Below are 23949 nucleotides of genomic sequence, written 5' to 3' on the forward strand. Positions count from 1 at the left end.
TGCCTCACGTGGTCTGACACTATTTCCATCTGTTTGCCTCTCCCCCGTTACTCTGCTCCTAAAGACTCCGTGGGTGATGGGAACAAGGGGACCCTTAGTACAACTAGATAAACCAATTATTACAGGTACCTAAGAGACGTACGTTTCTCCTCAGGTTCTGGAGGATGTGGTAAACGGGGGGCAACTGGAGAGTAGGGACTCATCTCTCGGTGTGCCCAGAAAACTCCCCCAGCAGTTGGGAAAGAGACCTCAGAGGTCTTCTATTCAAGCTCTACCTACCGCAGACCTCTTCTGTGTGCTTGTTTCTCTTAATAGGCACCCAAGTGAAATTATCCCCTCACCTGTGAGAGCTCAGTAAGGATCGGCTGTGGTGTCTTGGAGCCCCTCGCTTTACGGTGGTTTTTCTTTTTGGCAGTTGACCAGCAGTAGTCAGCTTGGCCCTCTCCCACTCTTAGGAAGGTGAGGGGGAATACACTTAGGCTTTCTCATACTCAGAGCTAAAAAATCTGAGATAAATTTTGCTGGGACCCGTTCTAAAAAGTACCAGAAAGTTAAATAAGAGATAAGGACAGGAAACAGTATATAAAGTAAAATGAACTTTACAAACGTGTGAGGAGAAGAGTTCACTAAATGCAAGTGAACAAGCTCTAGAAATGAACCCTTTTCCTCCTGTTTCAGCACAATTTCTGAGAGTTCTGAAAGTCGGTAGTCAGTAGTGCTGTTTCTGCTCTGCATTGACGAATGCTGACATCTTGCCCTTCTTCCCACTTAAGTGCCAATAAAATTAAAATGCAGATAAAAGCAAGGTGAAGGCTAATCTCACGATTTTCTAAGTGCAGACATGTTCTTGAATCATGATTATCATCTTTGCATGATAATTTTAACAACCAAGATGATCACATGGTTCTGTTTATAGATCTGTAGATTGTGCCCCTTTATTGGCTTTATCCCCTAAGTATTATATATATTTTACATTACCCCTGTATTAAGCTTCCCTTCATCAGCATGTCAAGCTGGTGTGTCTACGTTATATAAATATCCCACAAGCATAAAAAAAGACCATTCACAAGGGCACATGGGTATCAGGCCAAACAAAATTTCACTTTCCAAGGTGGATGTCAAATATCTAATCCTCTTCAAGATTCTCGCTCCAGGAAAAGGGGGCCCTTGTGAGAGGGGCTGATGTTGCTGCTGTGCATTAGCTATGCTGAGGGGGGTCATAAATTTTGGTTGTCAGCGTTTTCCGTGACTTTGTGGTGAAGGTAGTCTAGCTTTCATGTCATACATGAAATATGTTAGATCCCATCTTTAATGTAGAAACCACAGTTGTTTGGTTACACTCTTGAAGGAGGTTGGTGGTCAGTGTTGCAACATTCGTGTGAGATTTAGGAAATTCTTATGTTGTATTCTCAAGAGAAACAATTTACTCTGAGGCTAAGGAATATTTGCTTTTCCTCAGCATTTTCTGAAGGCATGCATGAGGGGCAATAAGCGGATATGTTCCACCCTGGCATCTCAACGCTGCAAAAGAAAAACCATTCCCTTTGCCACAGGCTCTTTGATAGAATCATTGTCTGAACTCTCAAAATGTTTATCTGAGTCAGAAAAGATGGAAATCAGACAAGGAGTTACAGCAGAGAAAAAGAATCAGGGAGCAATTGAGAGTGGAGTAGAGAGGTTTTATAGAACCTAATATACAGTTAGAAACCTGTCTTTTAAAAGTTGAAAACTATGTTAGTTACCTACTGAGAAACAAAAGAAAATTCCAATATTGTTGTCAAATAGCAGCAGTTTTCATGCACAAATTACAGAAGGTTTTCAATAATCAGTCTTCTGTGAATCAGAATTGAGTTTGAAAGGGAGAGAGTTGTGTTTGGGGACGGGAGGGAATAGTCTAGACCTTATCAGATAGCTGTGGGTTTATATTCTAGCATTTGGCTTTTCCTGGAACAAAGGGATCATGATGAAATCCAATAAGGCACACCCTCAGAGTGGCTTCGTCTTCATTAAACTTGCCAAGTGCCAAAGCCAGGCCATCCTCTGCAACTCTGTTTGCATTGGTTCTTCTGAAGAGGTTCACTTGCTTTCTTAATCACATAGGGGAAAAGCTGCTGAAATTCATTCTTTCCTTTAGTTTTCATCCTCTCTTAGGGTTAGCAAGTCAGGCTCCCCCGTCCCGGGGGAAAGGTGGTAAGGGTACATGGTTAGCTTCATTTCAGAGCTAGGAAAAGCAAGGCCCACAGGATGATGAAATGCTTTTCCCAAGCTCTGTAATAACCCACCACACAATGCTGTCATTCTCTGAAGCAGCATCATACTTGCAGTGTCTTGATCTCGCCATCTACACTCCAAAGAATGCCAGAGTTGGGGTTAAAGCACAGTGGTAACTGGAGTTTCTGTGGATATATAGTTTCACTATATCCTGCTGGAAAAGTAGGAAGATAATTTGTCCCTCTGAATACTAAGCATGAAAGACTTTCTCTTCTCTCTTCAGTGCACAAGTAAATATGTTTCTGTGTAGAAGGTCCGCATAAGGAAGAGAGAAAAATAATGATGTGTTCCACTGGGGGTAATGCATGTTATGTGTCATACAAGCAGCAACTGTGTCAAAAGTGGAAACAAACTAAAACTTGACTGTTTTATTTCTTAAATGCATGTGTCAGTATGAACAACATAAGGCTGGATAGAACAGAAAACTCATTCCATTGAGAAATGATTCTGTAGACCCAATTCTGCCAATGAATAAGGTCATTCAGTCTTTCTAGTCTCTGTTTTCTCATCTGTAAGATGGGAACATTGGACAGACTGACCCAAAATCCCTTCCAGTTTTAAAGCCCTGTGACTCCATAAGAACTCTCTCCGTACATATTTCCATGCTATAATACAATTGATGTAGTTTACATTTTGAATGAAATAAAAATATATGCTGTAGAGTGTACATTGGGTTTTATCACTGTTTTGACTGCCGTAGAATTAGGAATCATGTCTGAGCAAAAGCGGACATTGCTCCTTTCTGATTTTGCTCCGAAATATGTGTGTTTGGAATTATAAGAGAGTCCCTTAAGAAATTACTGCAGTTATTGCCTTTCTCCACCTATGCACTTCTAGTCTTTTAATAACTGAGAGCCAAAATTCCCTGACCAGTAGTTTTAATTTGCATTAAAAACAGATTTATTATTTACAGAAGCACAAAGAATTTATGGGACTCAGAGCTGCAGTTCCAGCTTGGATCTCGCCTAATCATAGCCATGGAATCAATTAACAGTTCATCTGTGAAATGTGATAAAATCTTATGAGATACATATTGCCCAATAACTGAGAACGAGATGAAAGTATGCTCCATAATAGTAACGGGGCTTCAGGGTTTTACAATCGTTGTTGAATAGAGTTCCATTAGAAACTCCGTATTCGGGATGGCCACAAGAAAAAAAAAAACACTGTGTCTGAACAGATGATAGAGCATTGAGTAATAAACCCTGGCCAGTCATTCTTGCTTTGATTAGTTTCCAACACCCTAGAAAAGGGGGCCATTTATTTAAGTGTTCTTGCTCATGGCAAATGAGCTTGTGGGGCTTGGAGTGGGTGGGGGGAAGGATTGAGTGCAGAGCTATAAATTGCTGCAAAGCTGGTGGCTCCAAGAAGGGCTGCTTGGGGGGCCTGGGTAGTCATCTGGGAACAAGCCTCCATGAGGTTGGTCAGGAGTTTCTTAGTGATATCTGGGAATCACCCTTATAAAACCTGGGTTCTTTTCCAACCCAGATGAGAGATCATTTTTAAGACCAAAAATGGTTTTTCCTCCAATCCTTGCTACATCCTCAATTATATGTATTTTTGTACATTGGTGGTTTGTATTCTTATATCATGATAAGCTTTAAAATGTAGCCTTCTTAAAGATCATATAGTCTAAGTCTCTTATTTTACCCTTGAGAAAATTGAGAGTCAAGTGTTGAATGATTGACCCAAGACTACAAAGCCAGCAGATGCCAGAATAAGGATAAAACAGGCTCTTTATCGTCCATGAAGCACTCAGCAGATTAAGAATTCCCTGCAAGCTCTCTCATGTCCACTGGTAGTAGTACAGAACCAACATGGCATCAGTGTTCCATGTAATCCTTCAGCATAACCCAAAGAGTGGGTAAATGACATGGATTTGAGATGAAGAACAAACCCCAAGTTTTTACCTATGTACACCCTGAAACTATTCATGCTGATTTTATGCAGATAAGATGTGTCCAAGAGTATTCCCAATCATGTTGAATTTCTTAGAAAATTGGCTTCAATACTTAGGCTTAGCATAAGCCACCGTGACCGCCAGGCCTGGGCTTCTGAGCTAGAAAAGGCATGTGGGTAGCGGGGGCGGCGAGGAGTTCTGAGTGTCTTCTCTCCTAATGGGTTTTGGCATTGACAGCTTCTCACCCTCCACCTCACAGTTTGTTATTCCTCTACATTTGCAGTTTTGAAACAACAGTAGGATATTTTGGGATGAAGCCAAAGTCTGGTGAGAAGGAGATCACACCCAACTACGTGTTTATGGTGTGGTACGAGTTCTGCAGTGACTTCAAGACTATCTGGAAACGGGAGAGTAAAAACATATCTAAAGAAAGGTAAGGTTCTAATAGACTGATTAACGCTGGGAGTCTAGGAAACCACCTTCTCAACCCTAACGAAGCGTGTACATCTCACCCGTGTCAGTATTGCCTTTCAGATCAAGTGAACGTCAGGGAAGGATTATTGAGAGTTTATAAGGAAATGTGGGGGTGGGAGGGCTTGCTGTCCACACAGGCAGATACTCTCACGTGATCTGATAAGTTACACTTTCTTAACCCCTTCCAATTACTAGCTAGTAAATGAAAGGGGAGCTGTGCTAATTTGCAACAGATTGCTTCTCTGTGTATTTTCATGTCGGCCCAAGCTAAATGAGGCAGCCTTGCTGTCGCAGACAGTACAGACAAATAAAAGTGAATGCTTTTCCCATTAATATACTGAACTTGCATCAAAGGGAAGTCTCTGAGAGTCGGGCCACACTTAACACGGTGTGGAAGCCCCGCTCTGGATTTACAGCGCCACTTCTGACTCCCCGCATCCTGCTGAGGACATCAAACTGCGTGCCGCTCGCCTCATTGCAGCCTCCTGATTTTATTAGTTGGGGGTAGGAGGAAAACCTCAGCACTGAATATAGGGAGAGTGTGTGTGTTCGTTCTCCTTAGAGAAAGACTGCATTTGGCCCTGTTGATCAGGGGAAAAAAAGGCATTTCTGCTTGATCAGTGTGTTGATCAGGTTGCCACTGTTCCACAAAGGGTGTCATGGATTTAAACTTCAAACAGGTCTTGCTACTGCAGAACAGATGTATGAGAGTGTCATTCAAAGTGAAGTTGGAGACAAAAATTCAACAAATGAAGGGAAGTGGTTTAACTGTAGCATCTATATCTCACTAAACATGGAGACCCTAAAGTCCAAATTTCAGTACTTTTGTTCTTTACTTTGGAATCAGAGAAAAGGTATATATAAAATATCTATACACATACAGACACACACACACAGTACACTAATATACTTTACCTTAGAAAGCTACCTCAAAGGACTCATAATTTAGAGATTTCTTGACTCAGTTCTACTAAATCTATAAATATTTTCTCCAGGAATTTTTTAATACGTTTGCTTTCTAAGGAAGTCACAGAGCTTTAAAAATGTATCAGCATATCTTCTTCCCACCATACCTCTTTTGGAACATGGGGAATTAAACCGAGTATATCCATTATAGAGTGAAAGCAGAAAAAAGTTAAGTGACATTGTTAAGCAAATAGATTGTTGATAACAGCATGAAAAAAATCCTAAAAATCTTGACATCCAACCCATCGTTCTCATCCTGCAATCTCTTGTTTAGCTCTTTAAGCTAAAATAAGCTTCTGTGGAATGCATTCTGTGTTTTGTGAGCCTCAGAGAAAAGTGACAGAGGCAAGTTCTTCTGTCTCTAAGGAGGTAGCAGCAGGCCAGTCAGCTTTCCATGTCCACACCCGAAGGCCAGGGAATTCCTTAGCGGGCCCTGAATGTCATGCCTTTGCTTGAGATTTTACATCTTAGATTTTAATCATAGCTCTTAGTGAATTTATCCTTTTCGTTGGAGCCCTGAAAATAGTCCCAGAAAACCAGCAGAGAGGGTAATGAATCGCTTTTCATTTGAATAAACTACTATTGAAATACTGAACCATGTTCCAAATGGAGTTTTTCCCTATCACAGAAGTTAGACCACACTCACTCTGAGCCTGTGGTGGTTCCAACTGCCCTTCAGAATGACCTGTCCTCCTAGTGATGGGCACTTGCTGTGCTGCTTCCTGGGTATAGCTGGTGAATTGCCCACTTCACACTCTGTAAACCAACACCTTTAAAGGGTCATGACTTCCCGGGACCCTTTTCAGATCTCATTTAGCAGTTTCAGGGGTTTCTTCATTCCAGCCGTGCTTTGTGAGATGGATCACCAAGGTTTCCAACCTAAAACATCTCTGAAAGTTAATGGTGGCTCATAAAATATTTGTGGAAGCAGCTTGTTTACAAAAATCATTTTGTTAAGAAACCTTAGCACATTATATGTATTATTGCTCATCCAGTTTAAAACAAACTTGGTAATAATCTGGGGTTTTCTCAGGAAATGAGGGATTTTTCAATTGTTCTCTATATCTGCTAAGGGTTTTAGCTTTCAAACTATTGACATCACATTCATTATGGTGAAATAAGAGAACTAACTCAAATTCTTCTATTATAATCAAATGAGAAATAATATGCCTGCTTTAATGATGGGAAACAATATGATTGCTCTAGTATTATATTTAATGATGTTTGATGTTATCATTTTTGTAGTACTTTTCCCAGAAATCCAATAAATCCTAACAACACTAAATGTCAGGGGGCTTCCCTGGTGGCTTAGACAGTAAAAGATTCTGCCTACAATGCAGGAGACCCAGGTTCAATCCCTGAGTCAGGGAGATCCCCTGGAGAAGGAAATGGCAACCCACTCCAATATTTTTGCCCAGAGAATCCCATGGACAGAGAAGCCTGGCAGGCTACAGTTCATGGGGTCACAAAGAGTCGGATATGACTGAGAAACTAATACTTTCACTTTCAGCATAACATAATATGAAAACATCCTCAAAAATTAAGTTCGTAACCAAATGAAAACTTAATAGCTTGTAATTATTAGGGGAAAAAACTATAATTTGGGATCCAATAACTTCATCCTGCTTCATTTTCAGATGTGTTTGAAGGCCAACTAAAATCCCCAAAATCATTGGGAAAACCTAAGGATCAATAATAGTGTTTTCAAAGGGACAAAGTCACTTCCAAATGAAATGGAAATTTTGAAAACGACTTTAGGCCACTTGAAGTCGATTTTAGGTGACAGACAATATTTGCTTCTTATTCTGCTTAACGTGGTCTCCTTGAATGCACATTAGTTTGATGCAAAACTGAATGATGCAACTCCATTGCAGGGTAACAAGTACTCTTCATGAGACCCAGAACAATGTCTAAACACACAGACGACTGATTGAAACATTCAATATGCTTGTGCCTTACAAATGAATGATATACCCTATTATTAAGCTGATGTCAGGACACAATTCGGTATTTTAGTAGAAGAGACAGTACTTAACTGGGGGTATGGTTTACCTGTAGATTTACTCTGTCAGTGGAAGAGCAAGCTACTATATGATGGTATGAAAGTGAAGTCGCTCAGTCGTGTCCGACTCTTTTGACCCCATGGACTGTAGCCTACCAGGCTTCTCTGTCCATGGGATTTTCCAGGCAATAGTACTGGAGTGGATTGCCATTTCCTTCTCCAGGGGATCTTCCCAACCCAGGGATTGAACCCAGGTCTCCCTCATTGTAGACAGACACTTGACCGTCTGAGCCACCAGGGAAGTCCTATAACAGCATTAAACTTTGCTTGTCATGAAAGCCATTATTAGGCCAAAATGGCAAGCTTCTAAGACTGGACACAAATTCAGAGTGCCCCGCTCCCTAGACCTCAGTCTGTGACCCACCCAGTCCTCATGCCTCCCAAGTACTAGAACTTACCCTCTAGTGAAATGTACCAGACTCTGCTACCCTTCCTGAGTACTGGCAGCATTCCATAGTATAAAAAATGACTTCTGGATAGAGAGTTGAAAACCAGCATTTTTATGCGATTAGTCTGCTTTATGATCTTGGGCCAGTCACTTATTGCCTGGGGGACCCAAATATCACATTTGTAAAAGGTATATATTGGGATGAGGCAGGAACTAACTGCTTACTAAGATCTTTTCTGGTTTGAAATCTCTATGAATCAAGAAACTATTTTATTGTAATGTTCTGAGAAACTGTGCATTTTCTTTCTGAGATAATGTCCCTTACCTTTGTTCCTGAGCTCATAGGGGACTAGACCAAAATACATTTCAAGCCAAGGTCTGGTGGTGAGTTGGGGAGAGCTTTGGAGACAGGCAGAATTTCCACTGTCCTCTTGGCCTTAGTAACTGTCAACAGCTACCTTGGCTCATACCCTTTGCTCCTCCCCTAAAATACTAAGGTTGGTCTTGAAGACCACATTTTTTTCATTAAAAGTACACACACACAAAATTTTCCTCTGCTTATCTGCATCCAACATTGCATTAGCTGGTTTATGAAAGTTCATCAAGATTTTTATTCTCAGAAGCAGCTTTGGTTCAATTTTACTTTTTCATTCACTTTTGTATTTGTGTCTCTTGACATGCAAACATTCAATGAATTTTTGTAACACACATTTCTTCCACTTATTAAATCAATGAGTTATTTGAACCATATGCGTAGTGGCAAGGAGGTAACTTAATTTTTGCTGCTATCTCCATTGACTATTCTTTACTCACTTTCTGCTTTTTAGCTTTTTTCCTGTTTAATTACTCTGGCATATACAACTCTTCCTTATGAAATTTCCCACTCTCTAGGATATGTTAAGACTGCTCCCCACATGTGCCCACACATGCATACATAGAGGCCACAAACCACTGCTATCCACAAAATGAGCTATGAATTTGCAAAAGGTAAAGAAGTCCCAGGGGAGTCATGACTCCAGGAATAAAGTCTTGACAAATAATTCAACCCTGAGCCAAGGCAAACTTTGAAAGTACCATTTAAAAACCCATAATGGCTGAGTAATGAGTGAATAAGGAGTTTGGTAAATTTTATATGAAATGCAAATAAGACATTTTGTTATATACATAACTATAATTTACACTAGGGGGGAATGGACTGTTAGTTGGGGTGTTTTAAGTTCAGCTAAATAACAACAGAGTTTTTGTTTTAAGTGTACTAGTTGCAGCAATTATGGTTAATTATGCAACTGCCATACCCTTGACAGCCGATGGTTCAGAGCTGTTGTGGGGTTATCCCAGAGCTGTTCTCAGGGCCCCACTGCTCAGGTCACTTTAGGACCAGGAGCTGGGGACTTGGAGTGGCCATCACTCAACCCACAAAGAAGCTGTTGATTGTAGTGTAGACATCACAAGAATTCCTCTCTTTATATGATAAAGTTATTCCTGGAAAAAGTTCCATAAGCTAAAATTTTTATTTATTGAATCATGATCATTACAGTAATGTCTAACAAGTTACCTTGCTTTTCCCCAGCCCTCTGTTATGTGGTTAAATGATCTATATACACTTAACTGCTATAAAGGGGCTTCCCAGGTGACGCAGTGGTAAAGAATCTGCCTGCAATGCAGGAGACCCGGGTTCAGTCCCTGGGTTGGGAAGATCCCCTGGAGAAGGAAATGGCAACCCACTCCAATATTCTTGCCTAGAAAATTCCATGGACAGAGGAGCCTGGCAGGCTACAGGGGGTCATGGGGTCGTAGAGTCAGACACGACTAAGTGACTGAACACATATACACAACTGCTAAGAAACTTCATATTTTAAAGGACCCCTTTAATAATACACATAATCACCTCCTAGTTTATTGGCATAACTTTGAATTTTCCTAAGTCACGTGTGTGAACGGTTCTTTACGAATACAGAAACAGTAAATGTGGGCTACAGTCCATAGGGTCTCAGAGTCAGACACACCGTAGTGTCTTAGCAGCAGCGGCAGCAGCTTACGTCCCAACGAGTTCACTTACAAACAGAATGTGTGATTGTCCTAGTCACAAAGAATTAAACCTGCTTATTTCCCAAGCTAAAACATTAAAACCACTATGCAAAGTTAAAAATATGTCATGAATAAGGAGAGGAGATAGTAGATTTTTAAATGGTAAAAATTATGGGATCATTGATTCTCAAAAACTAAAACACCTCTTTTGATCCTCTTTCCTCTGGAAATTAACTATTTCCTGTTCCTTCCAGCTTCTTAAAAGAAGAGTTTATATTCATTTCCTCACTTTCTTTTCCATAACACTCACTCTTTTCTGTGTAAGGATGAAGCCTCTGCTGCCATAACAAAGACCAAAGTAAATTTTACTTTTGCATAACAGTCTGAGTGTAAATTGTTTAGAAATCTGGATCCAGATTCCTTTACTTTTGTGACCATCATCATTAGGCGTGGTCCTTATTCACAAGGCCAAAGATGGCTCACATGATGTCCACCAGCTCTGAGTTCCTGTCAGTGGAAAGGGGCTGGCACACCCTTTGCTTTAAAGGGTGTGGCCCGAAAGGTATGCAGATTTCACTAGGCAGAACTTAGTCTCACAGCTCTATGCAAGGGAGACCAGGTAATGCAGGTTTTTCTAGGAGCCAGGGCCCAGTTAAAGACTGATGAGTGTTAGTCACGCAGTCATGGCTGACTCTTTGTGACCCCATGGACTGTAGCCCACCAGGCTTCTCTGTCCATGGAATTCTCCACACAAGAATACTGGAGTGGGTAGCCATTTCCTTCTCCAGGGAATCTTCCCAACCCAGGGATCGAACCCTGGTCTCCCACATTGCAGGCAGATTCTTTACTGTCTGAACCACTGGGGAAGCCCTGATTTCTGTTACTAAGGAGAGCAGGAGAAATGAATGTTGAGACCATTGGCAGACTTGGCCACCTTTCCCATTTGCGGAACCAAGCAGCTGACTTCTTGCCACTACTAGCTTTTGACACTGATGCTCGTTTCTTCCATCTCCTTCATCAGCTCCTCTTTTTCTTCTGTGGATCTTCCCCTGGGTTCGGATCTCAGTTCCTCTTTTCTTCTTTGTACTCTGTCCCTAGTTAATCCCAATAATTCTCACAACTTCATTGATCACCTCTTTGCCCAGTCCTCCTACCCAGAACCAACCTCTTAATTGGACTCAAATCTCCTACTTCACACTGAGCATTCCCACAGGCTGCCCAGCCTTCATCTGCACCTCAGTATACCTACTCCTCTGAGGCTCCCTAACTTTCTTTGGTTAGGGAACAAATTCATTTCCCCCTCCTGCTCCTACTAGTTCAGTGGCAGGCTGGAAACTGGAATCATATTAATGCTACAAGATTCACTTTCCACCCATTGCAAACTTCTCAGATTTGCCTCCTCAGTGGCTTCTTTTCCACCCTGTTTTCTCAGTGACTTTGCCCTAGTTCAGGACCTTATGTCTCCCTGGATTACTGCTACATCCTCTGACTCTTCTCTCTGCCTGTAGTTTTTCTGTTTCCTCTTCATTGGCGCTTAATATTGTATCCAGTTATCTTTTTAAAACAGAAGTTAGACCATATCTATTTCTTTTTATTTATACTTGGCTGTAACATATATATTTTTAACTTTTTGTATTGGGGTATAGCTGATAAACAATGTTGACTTCTCATCTGTTTCCTTAAACATACTCCTATTTAAGTGTTTTCTATTCTGAAATAAAAGGAAGAAAATCAGCCATGATTGGTTCTTATATGTATTAACTCTGAGAGCCTTACAACAGCCCTGAAAAGGTGTATTACTGTTGTACAGCTAAGCAGAGGAGAGAGTAAATGAATTGCCAGCATCACAGTTTCACTCCTAAGGTACAGGATGGGGATAAGAACCTAGGTCTTATGTGACAACTAAAGCTTGAGCTCTTTCAATAATTCCTTATTTCTCCCAACTTAGAACATGAGCATATTTAGCTTTCCTTAGCCTGTTTTCCAGCCTCATTTCCCATATCCTCATCTGCCTCACTCCAGACCTTGACTCTATTCCTCACGTCTGCACATCCTTGCCTGTTTTCTCATTGTGTACTTTCTTTAAATTGCATTGTTCCCAGTTATTTCTTGCTGATCAAAGCAGTCATCCTTTAAGGGCTACCTCCAAAATCTCTCCCCTAAATAAAGGAATTACATCTTCCTCTGCTCTCAGATAGCATATTTTTCTTACTATGCTTTAGCACTTAATTCATTCCAACTTGTTATTGTGGCACTTTACATGTCTTTTTCCACCTTTAGGATATAAGCCCATTCCTTGTCATATCTTCTATGGTACGTCTCCAGTGCAGAGCCTGATAATTGTTTATTGATAGAGAAAGGACTTTCCAACATAGTACAAAATGATGCTGAGTGAGCATTAAGGATCCTGGGCAGAGTGAGTGTGGAGGAGGAAGTGAATTCCTAGGAAAAATGAGGGGGCTAGGGGGCACTTTGGGAAGATGGTTAGCCATCAAAAGGGCCACCCTCTGTAAAAGTTGTAGAAGAGATTCAGAAGCCTGTATGGGAATGCTGGATATCAGTCACTTCCAAATTTGGCAGGTCTTCTAAATCACCTGGAGAGCTTTGTCAGATCTACCAAATCAGAATCCCAGGAGGGTAGAACCTAGGGACTTGCCATTTTAGAAATCTCCTCATAGAGAGGACGAGCAAGAACACAGTTTGTGTTTGGTTGCTTCAGTACATGCCTTGGCTTCATCCCCTGATGAAATCTATCAGATCAGCTTTGGAGACGGGAGGAAGAAGTTCATATTCCCAGGGAGTCTTACCATGTTCAACCAATCCCCTAACATAAACGTGCACCACTTAATCAGCTTGACTTAAGCACATACTTTTAAAATATCTATTCCTTCTTAAGTGCTCTGAAGCTTCCTATTCTGAAAGAATTTAACCTGGTGATCACGTAATGCCTCCTTCATGAAGCTTTCTCTGATCTCTGTGAGCTATCTTTCCTCCAAAATTTGGGAGGGAGGAAAGAGATGGTTACTGTTTCTTTAATTTGGGTATTAGTGATTTCTTTTCCATTCATTTTATTATAGACATTTTCCCCTCAAATAAATCATAAGCCCTAGAAGACAATGGAGAAGGGAATGGCAATCCACTCCAGTATTCTTGCCTGGAGAATTGCATGGACAGAAGAGCCTGGCAGGCTACAGTCCTTGGGGTCTCAGAGTTGGACACGACTGGGTGACTAGCACACACTGAAGACAAGAGCAATGCCTCCATACATATTTGTTCTCTCTCTGGCATCTTCTATTCCCTCATATATAGTGAATGCTCAGTTAATATTTGTTGAACAAATAAACAATCACTGTGTTTTCGTTTGGCATGTTGAAATTGATTACAAAATTTGCTGTCGACTGCTGATAGATGAGAGATCTTATTTATTTAGACTTAGGTGGTAGAATTCCCCAAACATATCCCTTATGGGTTGTTTTTGCTCAAGTATCTACAATCTTTATAGCTTGGTTAAAGAGGATAGACATGTTCAAAACAAGAAAGACTAGTTATCGGGGTAAAACAATCACCTTCTCTGTTCTTGACTGTATTACTTTCAATTTGTCTTAAAAAAAAAAAAAAAAAAACTAGGAAAAAAAAAGGAAGTGAAGATCTTTAGGATTCATGGCTGTGCCAAGCCTCAAACCTCTTTAGAGCTCACATAAGAACCTTTGAGAGCATCTGTCCACACTCTATTTCCCTAGCTTGGCAGACAGCAATGGAAACCCAAAGTAAGTCTCCTTCATTCAGCTAGAATATTTCTAAATTGCTTATCTGTGGGACTCCTGACAGCTCCTGCCTTGGGCAGAGAATGGATGGAATGGGGGGCTGCCTGGGTAGTATAATTTGAGGGGCGCCAGAAAGACTGCCTGCTCCACCCAATCTCCCCTGCTTCCTCCCCTTTTTGTTTTAGTCACCCTGCAAAAAGGCTCTGATCAGTTCCAGTTTTTGGTGAGACTCGGTTGGTGGTAAAGGTTTCAAAACCAAAGGAGGAGGGGACATCTACAAGCACGTGCATGTCTTCATTATCAGGATTGGAAATGTCTTCCAAGGACTAGCAGTGCATTGCAATTAAACTTGCAGATTTATGTCCCAGGGCCGGCTTGAGTTTCCAAGCTGTCTCCCAGACGCCTCTCCCTGAACAAGGAAACACAATGCTGTTACCTTTCACTCTGCACCTAAATCGCCCAGGCGGCTCAGGGTGTTTCGTCTACCAAGTGCAGAGTGATTGGCTTTAACTGATCATTGCATTCCATTGCAAGTCCAGGACCCCCCTACTTCCACTCCCTTGTGTCTTGGGGGAGACACTCTGCAAACGGAAGCGGCCTTTGTTCTGCAATTAATCATTTGAAGTCAAAGTGTGTTTGGGTACTACTAGTGATAACCCACAAAAGCTATCAAGTGACTGATTGTGTAGCTGGTGAAATGAGGTGTCTAGGAGAACTTCCTTCATTGTAAATAGAAAAATATCTTAGGAATGAGGTAGAGAAAGTTGTCAAATGTAGGAAGTGGAAGTGATGGGCTAATTTATCATGGAATCACTGAGAGGTGATTCTGATGTGTAAGGAGCTGTCTTTTAAGTCTAAGACCTGCCTTACTTTCCGGCTGGTCTGTCTTACCATGGCTGCTAGTGAGACTGGCCTGGGTGCCATGGGGATGGAAGGGTTAGTCAAGGTCAAGGGTCAGACTCTGAAGAGGGAATAAGCATAAAAGAGTGTGTACCTATCCCAAGTCTGTAGCCCTGTTAGCCTGCCTGAGATAAATGATTTTGAGGCTACCCATTATTTCATATGGGTTCCTAGTTCCCTGGTGGCTCAGACGCTAAAAGCTTCTGCCTACAATGTGGGAGACCAGGGTTCGATCCCTGGGTTGGGAAGATCCCCTGGAGAAGGAAATGGCAGCCCACTCCAGTATTCTTGCCTGGAAAAATCCCATGGACAGAGGAGCCTGGCAGGCTACAGTCCATGGGGTCGCAAAGAGTCAGACACGACTGAGCGACTTCACTTTCACTTACTTTCATTATTTCATATTGTCTCTGGCTGTCTTCTTGGAGTTTTGTTTTCTTACCCTTTGGAAACATTCCACATAGACGAGTTTATGATGTTTCCATCAGCTGCTACAGTGAGGGAGAAATGTCTGTTTACATTGAGGAGATGATGAGTTTAACCTTTGTGTTGTAGGTTTTTTTTTTAATTGAAGTATAGTTGATTTACAATATCATGTTAGTTTCAGGTGGAGTGTGCTTCAGTTATATATATATATATTGTATTTTTGGTTGTTTACTGACAATAAAGAGTGACTATTTCATTGGCTTTCATAACTATTATCTCTGTGTAGTAGTTTTATCAAGAATTCAGAAACACACTTCATGGAGTGTTCTCAAGGCAGGTAGAAATAAGGGCAGTTCCTACAGCCCCTGATTTAGAACCCAAGCTGGACCTTTGCCTTCTCCTCCCCGCCCCAACCCGCCGTGTGGAGAAATGTCCTGACTCAGTGAACTGAGGACAGTACCTATGGACACTTGAGGAGTATCAAAAGATGTAGAGAAATCCCACAGAGTGCCCATACTTTCCTTCTCATGTCCAGGCTACTAGGCAGTGGTTAGAAGGGTAACCTGACATAGCAACACCTAAAAGCACGTTAAAAACAACCCCTATGATGTTAACACCATCTGTGCTGCAGGAAAGCCTAATGAGGAAAATACCAGGATGTTGCCCTCAACCTTCTCCATCTAAAGTACCAGAAACTATGTGCAACTGAACTTTCTTAAGCAATCAAGCCACTCCCAGGCTTCCCCAAAGTCTCTTTGAATAGTATTCTTTGCTCCTTGACCTGACGCTACTTAGTTCAAGGCTGCAAGGAGATCATGGCAGGGGAGTGAATAATCTGTTGGTATTTCCTCTCTGCAGCTTCTTATACAGTGTCTCTTGTTTTTTTTCTCCTAAAGGGAAACCATAAAAATAGCACTTTATTATAATAACACTTTACTTATAGAAGAAGGTGTCCCTAATAATGACTGGTAAAAGGCCAGCCCACCTTGGGGAGCCAGACTGGCAAGACATTTATTTAGAAGTATGATCTTCAGTAGGTGCCAATACCTTTTCCATCCCACAAAAACCTTATCCACCCTTCAAAGAGGTCCAGGCTGGAATTTACGAGGCCACAGACAAGGGAATGTTTTTCTCACGTTCCTTTGCTGATCATGTTCTTCTGTGTATTTCAGAATAGCCACCAGAATGAAGAGCTCTCATACTTGGTAGATTCTGGTTCACATGTTTTTGAAGTTTAGCATGAGCCTAGTGACACAGTTGTTTGGATCTTTAGCTTTTATTATCCTGTCTTTCTGGGTGTTATTCACGGCAGCACACTGACTCAGATGCTCATTACTACACATACTGGCACTCAGAGACTGCTGTGTTCCCTTTCTAGACTATTTTGACCTCTTTAGTGATGAGTGATATTAAGTCTTCTTTAAACAGGTTTACATTACAGCTGGTCAGATTTCACGCTTTTACCAACATGCATTTCAATTTCATGAACTGTGCTCCTGTAATGCTGCTCTTTTCTTTGCCTTCATCCACCCATGTTCCCAAAGCCATTGACTTTGAAAATCATCAGTGAGGATGCGTAGATGGTGTGGGTCATGCAGTGATTAATGTTTCTAGGTCACACCATCCTGGATGGATAACAGAGCTTCCTCTTTGAAGCTAGCAGCACTATAAGTAAAACTGTACCCCTGTAATCCTGCATCACTTCCTCAGTCCCATAGTGAACATTACAAGAGTTGAATGAGCTATTAACAAGTATGCCCTGCTAATATAACTAGATTATCTGTTTTCTACTTGCTGAAATGAATTCATCATCATTTAGAGAATTTCTAACAAATCACACCAGTAAGTCTTTAAAACAAAATGGTAATTTGTGGGAGCCATCTACCTGGTTTTTTTTTTTTTCATTCTTTTGGAGCAGTCTAGGTTTACAACAAAACTGAGAGATAGGTGAATTTCCTACAGAGATTTCCCGTATATCCTCCTGTCCCCACACATGCATAGCCTCCTCCATTATCAACGTCACTCATCATAAAGACAATTTTTTTTTTTTTAACCAAAGAGGAATATATTGACACACCATAACTACCCAGAGTCCATAGTTTTTACCTTAGGGTTCACTGGTAGTGTCCATTTTCTGAGTTTTGACAAATTGTGTAGTAATATAATCTATTATAACATCTGACATCATACAGAGTATTTTTCACTGCGCTAAATCTCCTCTGTGCTTTGTCTATTCAGATCTCCTTCTTGCCCCACAGCCACTCATCTTTTTATTGTCTCCATGGTTTTGCCTTTTCCAGAACATTTACTCATTTTTAAGTACTGAAATTAACCCCACTCTTTATGGTGTAGATTTCAACCTAAGCTATGATTTGAGATCAGTTGTGTCCAGACACCAGTGAGTTGCCTATGTGACTTTTTAAATTAAAAATATAACCTAGGCTTATACATAAGAGTTATTCAGAGGTTAATAGGCTGACAGTCTTATTACAATTCAGACAGTTATTTGTAATGGGAAAGAAAGGAAACAGAAAAAGTACAGATGACCCAAAGAAAATGTTAATTGCAGTCAATTAAAGTGGAAGGAATCTTAGGGTATAATCTATTGGATTCATTTCATCTCCAGTCTAAGGTATTAAGAGCAAAGGAAGTGAACAGAAATTGAAAAGTAGAATAGGGCCAAAATCAGGAAGATCAGTTAAAATTTCCAGCACAAAAACACAAAGAAAATGAATCATAATGAAATGTAATGTCTTTATTAACAGGGAAGTAAGTGGATGCTCCCATGGGCACTTAATTTTCCCACATTTCAGCTCCTCTGAATCTGTCCCCACAATGCCTGTCTGTGAGTCTTTGTCAGAGGCTGTTGATCTTCCAGGCTTAGGACATTTCTGGAAAGTATCAAGCAGGGGAGAGTGCAGAACTGGCTGTGTTGTGATTTTTAAAGCTTTGATATTTTATTAAAGCCCTAAAGCTGGAATCTGGTGACTATGGCTGTCAGAAGAATCATTCTTCTGAGAGGCTTTGTCTTCTTAATCAGCTCTTTATCTCCCAGAGATCCCTGGACAGTTCTTTAAGAAGACTTCTCTTGGCTCTCATTCTCCTGGACAAGAAGGTCATTTTTTTCTCCTTCTCCCAGGAGATTCAGTGGGTTCCACTGAGTTCCATACATAGGGTTTTCCAACTTTTTATTTTTTTAAGAGCTTTTTTTTATAAAAATGAAAACATTCATGGAACCTCAATATATTAAACAAATAAAATTTAACTTTTCTGGTTGAAGCAGTCTTGCAGATGCTGGGGTTAAGAGAATCCTTAACTCTTCCTTCTTTTCCTGAGGCACCTTTGCTGAGTTTTAAGGTATTTTGGAAGACAGTTTGAAAATGCTCCTCTAAGTCATTGGTTATTCCATTAGTGACATGGAGTACGAAACAGCCTGAAACTCTACCCCATCTCCTGTATCTCATTTACTTCTTGGTTGGCTAGTATGCCCAATCCCTATGGCTAAAAATGAAGGCACATCTGTTATTATAAAGTTCAGGATGATTTCAGTATATTCTGCCTTGTACATTGTGAACCAATGAAAAATTAGATGTCAAAAGAATAAAGACATCTTCTTCAGTCTCACAGAAGTCTGGGTTCTGAGTTGGTTTCATTCAGCTGCAGGAATGAAGCTGAATGAAGATGTTTCTACACATCTAGCCTGTAGAAACTCCAAAGTATGCCCAGTTTTAAGATCTCCCAGAAAAGGAGGCTGTAGTATGGAGAATCTGAGCCTTTGAATGGAAAGACATATCATTCTTTGGAATGCAGTTCCCTCAACTGCCTTATGATCCCAGCTGTCTGATGGGTTAAAGAAAAAGTATGAAATTGTCCCTTATTCAGATCTTTTCATTTAGGATGGGAATAATATTTTCTTGGCGCTTTCTACATGGAAGCAGAATTTCCTCCTCAACCAAGGAGTAGAAGCAGAATTCCCTCCCCAACTATCCAAGGTTGTGAATTATTTCTATGGAATTAAGACTGAGCAGGACTGTCAGAGGACACATGTCACCGCCCTGTCTCATATTCACATCTTTCCCCAGTAAACTTTGACAGCAACTGAAATTTACTGGGGCCCTCGATAAGTCTCTAGAGATACATTATAACAAAAAGGAAGAAAAGGTTTCAAAAATCAATTTTACTAAGGCATTTGTAAATTCAAAGTAGTTCTTTTCTTTCTCTAACTTGTTGGTTGTTTCTCTCCCTATATTTCAGATTTTTTTTTTGAGGGTGTGAGATGTAATCTTTGAAATCAAGTCTAGGTATTCTCCTATGAGTAATCATGAGCAACTGTGTGTGATAGAGTAAATATTTAGACAAGAAACAAAAATAGAACCAAGATTTAGGCCAGGACCAAAAATAAGTCCATGAGCAGTGGAGCCAGGGAGGTTAGAAATTGTCTAACCAGTTCTTTGACTGAATGCAAAAAAGTTCTTACCTCGTAAGTGAGAGAGGCAGATTCCAGACGGGAAAAGTTGTATAACCTCACGGAGCCTCAATCTCCTTGGGGACAAAGCAGTGTGGATACTTTCAGGAATCCTAGAATGTGTACATAATCTGATACGTATAAATATTTAGCACATTTGGGTGGCCTTGAGCATCCTTTCCTTTTCCGTATATAGGACTCAACCAGCTACATTTACTGGAGCTAGATTTTTAAATGCTTTTATGTGTTATTTTTTCCCCCAAAGCTAAACGCAGAAAATAATTTTTCTACAACCTCTGGATATTTACTAAACAGGCTTGTTTAAGGAAGGGGGTGAAAACTGTCAGTGCAAGTCATTTGTCACTTAGACGTTTGCTAACAACTGACTGGTGCCTGGCACTGCTGAATGTGGGATCAGGGAGGACACTCAGATATGCAGAGGCGTAATGACTGTCCTCAAGCGGTTCCAGTAGTTTAAGGGAAATAAGACACCTCTCCAGTCCTAAGAGGAAAAGTTCCTAAGTGCCTTAAGAGAGGGGCAAAGTGCCCCTTTGCTTGAGAAAAGAGCAATTACTTCTGACTAAGAGAGATGAAGGAAGCTTTCATGACGCTGGCACTTAAGCTGGGACTAGAAGAATGGGAAGAATTTGAACACATGGAAGTGAGTAAAAAAGTCATTGAGGGAACAGTCAGAGTAAGATGCAGGGAAGAGAAGAGCCTTGGTACAAAGAAGAGTGAGAAGTTTGACCAGGACAGGAACACATGGAGTGAAGGGAAGGGAAGGGAAGGAAAGGATGCTTGATAAGGAATCATAGGTAATATGTTTCTTCAGTTTTCATAGCAGTTGTGCTCTTTAGGTGTGATACTACTTCCATTTAAAAAAAAATTTTTTTTTTTGGCTTGCTAGATCTTAGTTTCCCAACCAGGGATCACAACTGCACCCCCTGCAGTGGAAGCCCTGAGTCTTGACCACTGGCCCTCCAAGGAAGTCCCTATTTCCACTTTTAACAGATGAGGAAATTGAGGCTCTAAAGGGTTAAGTGATTTGCCCAAGGATAGTATTAAACTAGATCTGGGTCTGAAAAGGTAAGATAGACCAGTAAACTACATTTAAAACAGGGGGAGCATTGATTGCCAGAGTAAGGAATTTTCTGGATCCTATACTGTAGTTCTGGCTTCCCTGGTGGCTCAGTGATAAAGAATCCACCTGCCCGAGCAGGAGATGCAGGTTTGATCCCTGGAGAAGGAAATGGCAGACCACTCCAGTGTTCTTGATGTGAGAATTCCAGGGACAGAGGAGCCTGACAGACATCATCAGTCCTTGGGGTCGCAGAAGAGTTGGACACGACTTAGTGACTAAACAACAGCAGCAAACTACTGCCTGAGGGCCAAATTCACCTCACAGCCAGCTTTTGTAAATCCGTTTCTTAGAATGCAGCATTGTACTGCCATTCAGTCGCATCATTGTAGGGCTCCTTTCATGCTACAACAGAGTAGTCCCAGAGATCCTATGGCTCACAAAGTCTAAACTATTGACTGTCTGGCTCTTTACAGGAAACCTTTGCTACCCTGGCTGTGGTTGATTGGGCATCACTGAGACTTTTTTTGAGAAGGGTGATGACATTCTTAGAGTGATGTGTTATTCATTGATATCATTTTCATCAGTAGGATCTATCGGAGGGAACTAGATAATTTCAAAGACTATTTTAGTAATCTAGGCCCTCGCCCCTGTGCTCTCAAACGATCACAGTAGCCTTCCAGCAAGTTTCTGACCAAAACTTGGAAGCTTAGAGAATCCAGGCAGGCAGCAAAAATGACTGAAGTGTGCCAGGTAAGTGCAAACAAGCTGGTAGCTGGCAGCACCTCACAGCCTCAGGGCTGAGCACGGGATGGGCAGTGATGGCAAGTGTTGCAGACTGAGGTGTGGTCACGGTCAAGTGCCGCTCAGTGTTACTGTACCTTCTAGGTTTCTAAGGGAGGCCAGAACTTTGGATTCTATGTGAAGTCTCTGTATTACCCACGCTAGCTCACATTTGTTTAAACCTCCTGGAGTTGATGGAAACTGGATTTACATTGGTTTAAATCCCCCTTGGCCAATCACACTGCCGGCCTCTTCTCTTCAGTTTCTTCCCACATGATGACCAGAACACTGATATTGAAGTGAACTTGGTGTGATCAATGACAGCAGCTGCTGTCACTTCTTCAGCAGGTATAGGACACTTTGAACAGAGTTTTTAAAGGACATTTTTGAGAGACAGACAGGCAAACTGACCAACTGACTGACCGACCAATTATCCAAAAAAATCGATCTCTTGTCAGGTCAAGGCAGTTTTCAAGACCTGCCTACACGCTCTGTTATGACAATATATGTAACATAGCTAGCTGGTCAGAATTAAGTTTCATATCATATGATACAAAAACTATTGACAAATAGCCTTGCCCTCCACCATTAACATTGCCCTCTAATGGAAAGGATATTTAGAGAATCTCATGAGAGCTTGTTGGTCTGTATTTTGCAGGATTGGCTTTGAGCATGGTTGTTGTTGTTTAGACACTCGGGCATGTCCAACTCTGCGAATCCATGGACTGCAGCACACAGGACTCCCTGTCCATCACCAACTCTCAGAGCTGGCTCAAACTCATGTCCATTGAGTCAGTGATGCCATCCAACCATCTCGTCCTCTGTTGTCCCCTTCTCCTGTCTTCTATCTTTCCCAGCATCAAAGGTTTTTCCAGTGAGTCCGTTCTTTGCATCAAGTGGCGGAAGTATTGTATAGCTTCAGCATCAGTCCTTGCAATGAATATTCAGGACTGATTTCCTTTAGAATGGACTGGTTTGATCTCCTTGCAGTCCCAGGGACTCTTTAAGAGTCTTCTCCAGCACCACAGTTCAAAAGCATCAGTTCTTCGGTGCTCAGTCTTCTTTATGGTCCAACTCTCACATCCATACCTGACTACTGGAAAAAAAAAAAAAAAACATAGCTTTGACTATACAGTCCTTTGTCAGCACAGTAATGTCCCTGCTCTTTAATATCCTGTCTAGGTGGTTATAGCTTTTCTTCCAAGGAGCAAGCGTCTTTTAATTTCATGGCTGCACTCACCATCTGCAGTGATTTTGGAACCCAAGAAAATAAAGTCTGTCACTATTCCATTGTTTCCCCATCTGTTTGCCATGGAGTGATGGGACCCAATGCCATGATCTTTGTTTTTTGAATGTTGAGTTTTAAGCCAGTTTTTTCACTCTCCTCTTTCACTTTCATCAAGAGGCTCTTTAGTTTCTCTTTGTTTTTTGCCATAAGAGTGGTGTCATTGAGCATTGAGTATTGGTGATGTTATGGTGAGAGAAAGTGACTTTATATTTTCATGCGCCAGAATGGACTTGAATATTTTCCCCATAACCATTCTTGAGACCTAAGTTTTTACAGTTTGGAGGTTAATGACTTATAATTATTTATTAATTCATTAACTCAGTCTTACGGTCACATACTATATGCCATTTTACAGTGTAAAATGTGAAGGAAAGAAGGTAAAGTCCTATCCCCTGCTTTTGATAAGCTCTACTACTGCTACGTCACTTCAGTCATGTCTGACTCTGTACAACCCCATAGACAGCAGCCCACGATAAACCCAGCCTGCTCCCCCGCCCCTGGGATTCTCCAGGCAAGAACATTGGAGTAGGTTGCCATTTCCTTCTCCAGTGCCTGAAAGTGAAAAGTGAAAGTGAAGTCGCTCAGTCTCTGGTCTTGTGTAAAAAACAGGTGCATAACATGATTGCAACACAGTGAAATAAATTAACCTTGACAGGAGGTATGAACTTTATCCAACCAGATTTCTTTCTTTATGTAATAAATGTGCAGTGGAAAAAAAAGATTGGAAAACATTCCATTTTATTAATAACATAACCTTAAATGTCCTAGAAAGTCTTAGACAGGACCAACCTTATAATTTACGGGGCTCCTTGTTCAAAAACTGGGAATCTCAAGAACGTGGGAGTGCATTAAATGAAGAAGCCCCATGCAACTGTGCATGTGTGTGCCTAGGCAGCCTCGAGGGCTCAGCATTTTAAAAAATTCAGATGAGCAGTATTTTAAGGAAGTAAAGGATTTTTTTAAAAATTTGTTCTGTAGGTCTCTTTATGGCATGTAAATGTGTGCCAGCTACTGTATCAAGGGCTAGGAACACAGCAATAAAAATGATAGCCACAATCTCTACACTCATGTATCTTACTGTCTAGCTGAGAGATTTATATATGATAATTTTCCTTAACTGTCCCATTGTGTCTTAATTACATTCTCAGAAAAGCATTTA

At 41.0% G+C, this 23949-nt stretch overlaps 1 protein-coding gene across 7 annotated transcripts in view; it reads left to right on the forward strand.

The window, feature by feature from the left end:
• The window catches only part of FMN1 (formin 1), a 502692-nt gene that overhangs the window by 460595 nt on the left and 18148 nt on the right, over positions 1-23949 (forward strand). For all 7 annotated transcript variants that reach the window (XR_009739072.1, XM_061430672.1, XM_061430670.1 and 4 more), the window contains one exon: positions 4455-4604. Coding sequence is in view for 6 of the 7 variants with exons in the window: in XM_061430672.1 (XP_061286656.1) it covers positions 4455-4604 (150 nt within the window). In the remaining variant the exon portion in view is untranslated. The remainder of the gene's footprint in view (positions 1-4454; positions 4605-23949) is intronic.

This window comes from Bos javanicus, chromosome 10, assembly GCF_032452875.1.
Source record: "Bos javanicus breed banteng chromosome 10, ARS-OSU_banteng_1.0, whole genome shotgun sequence".
NCBI lineage: Eukaryota > Metazoa > Chordata > Mammalia > Artiodactyla > Bovidae > Bos > Bos javanicus.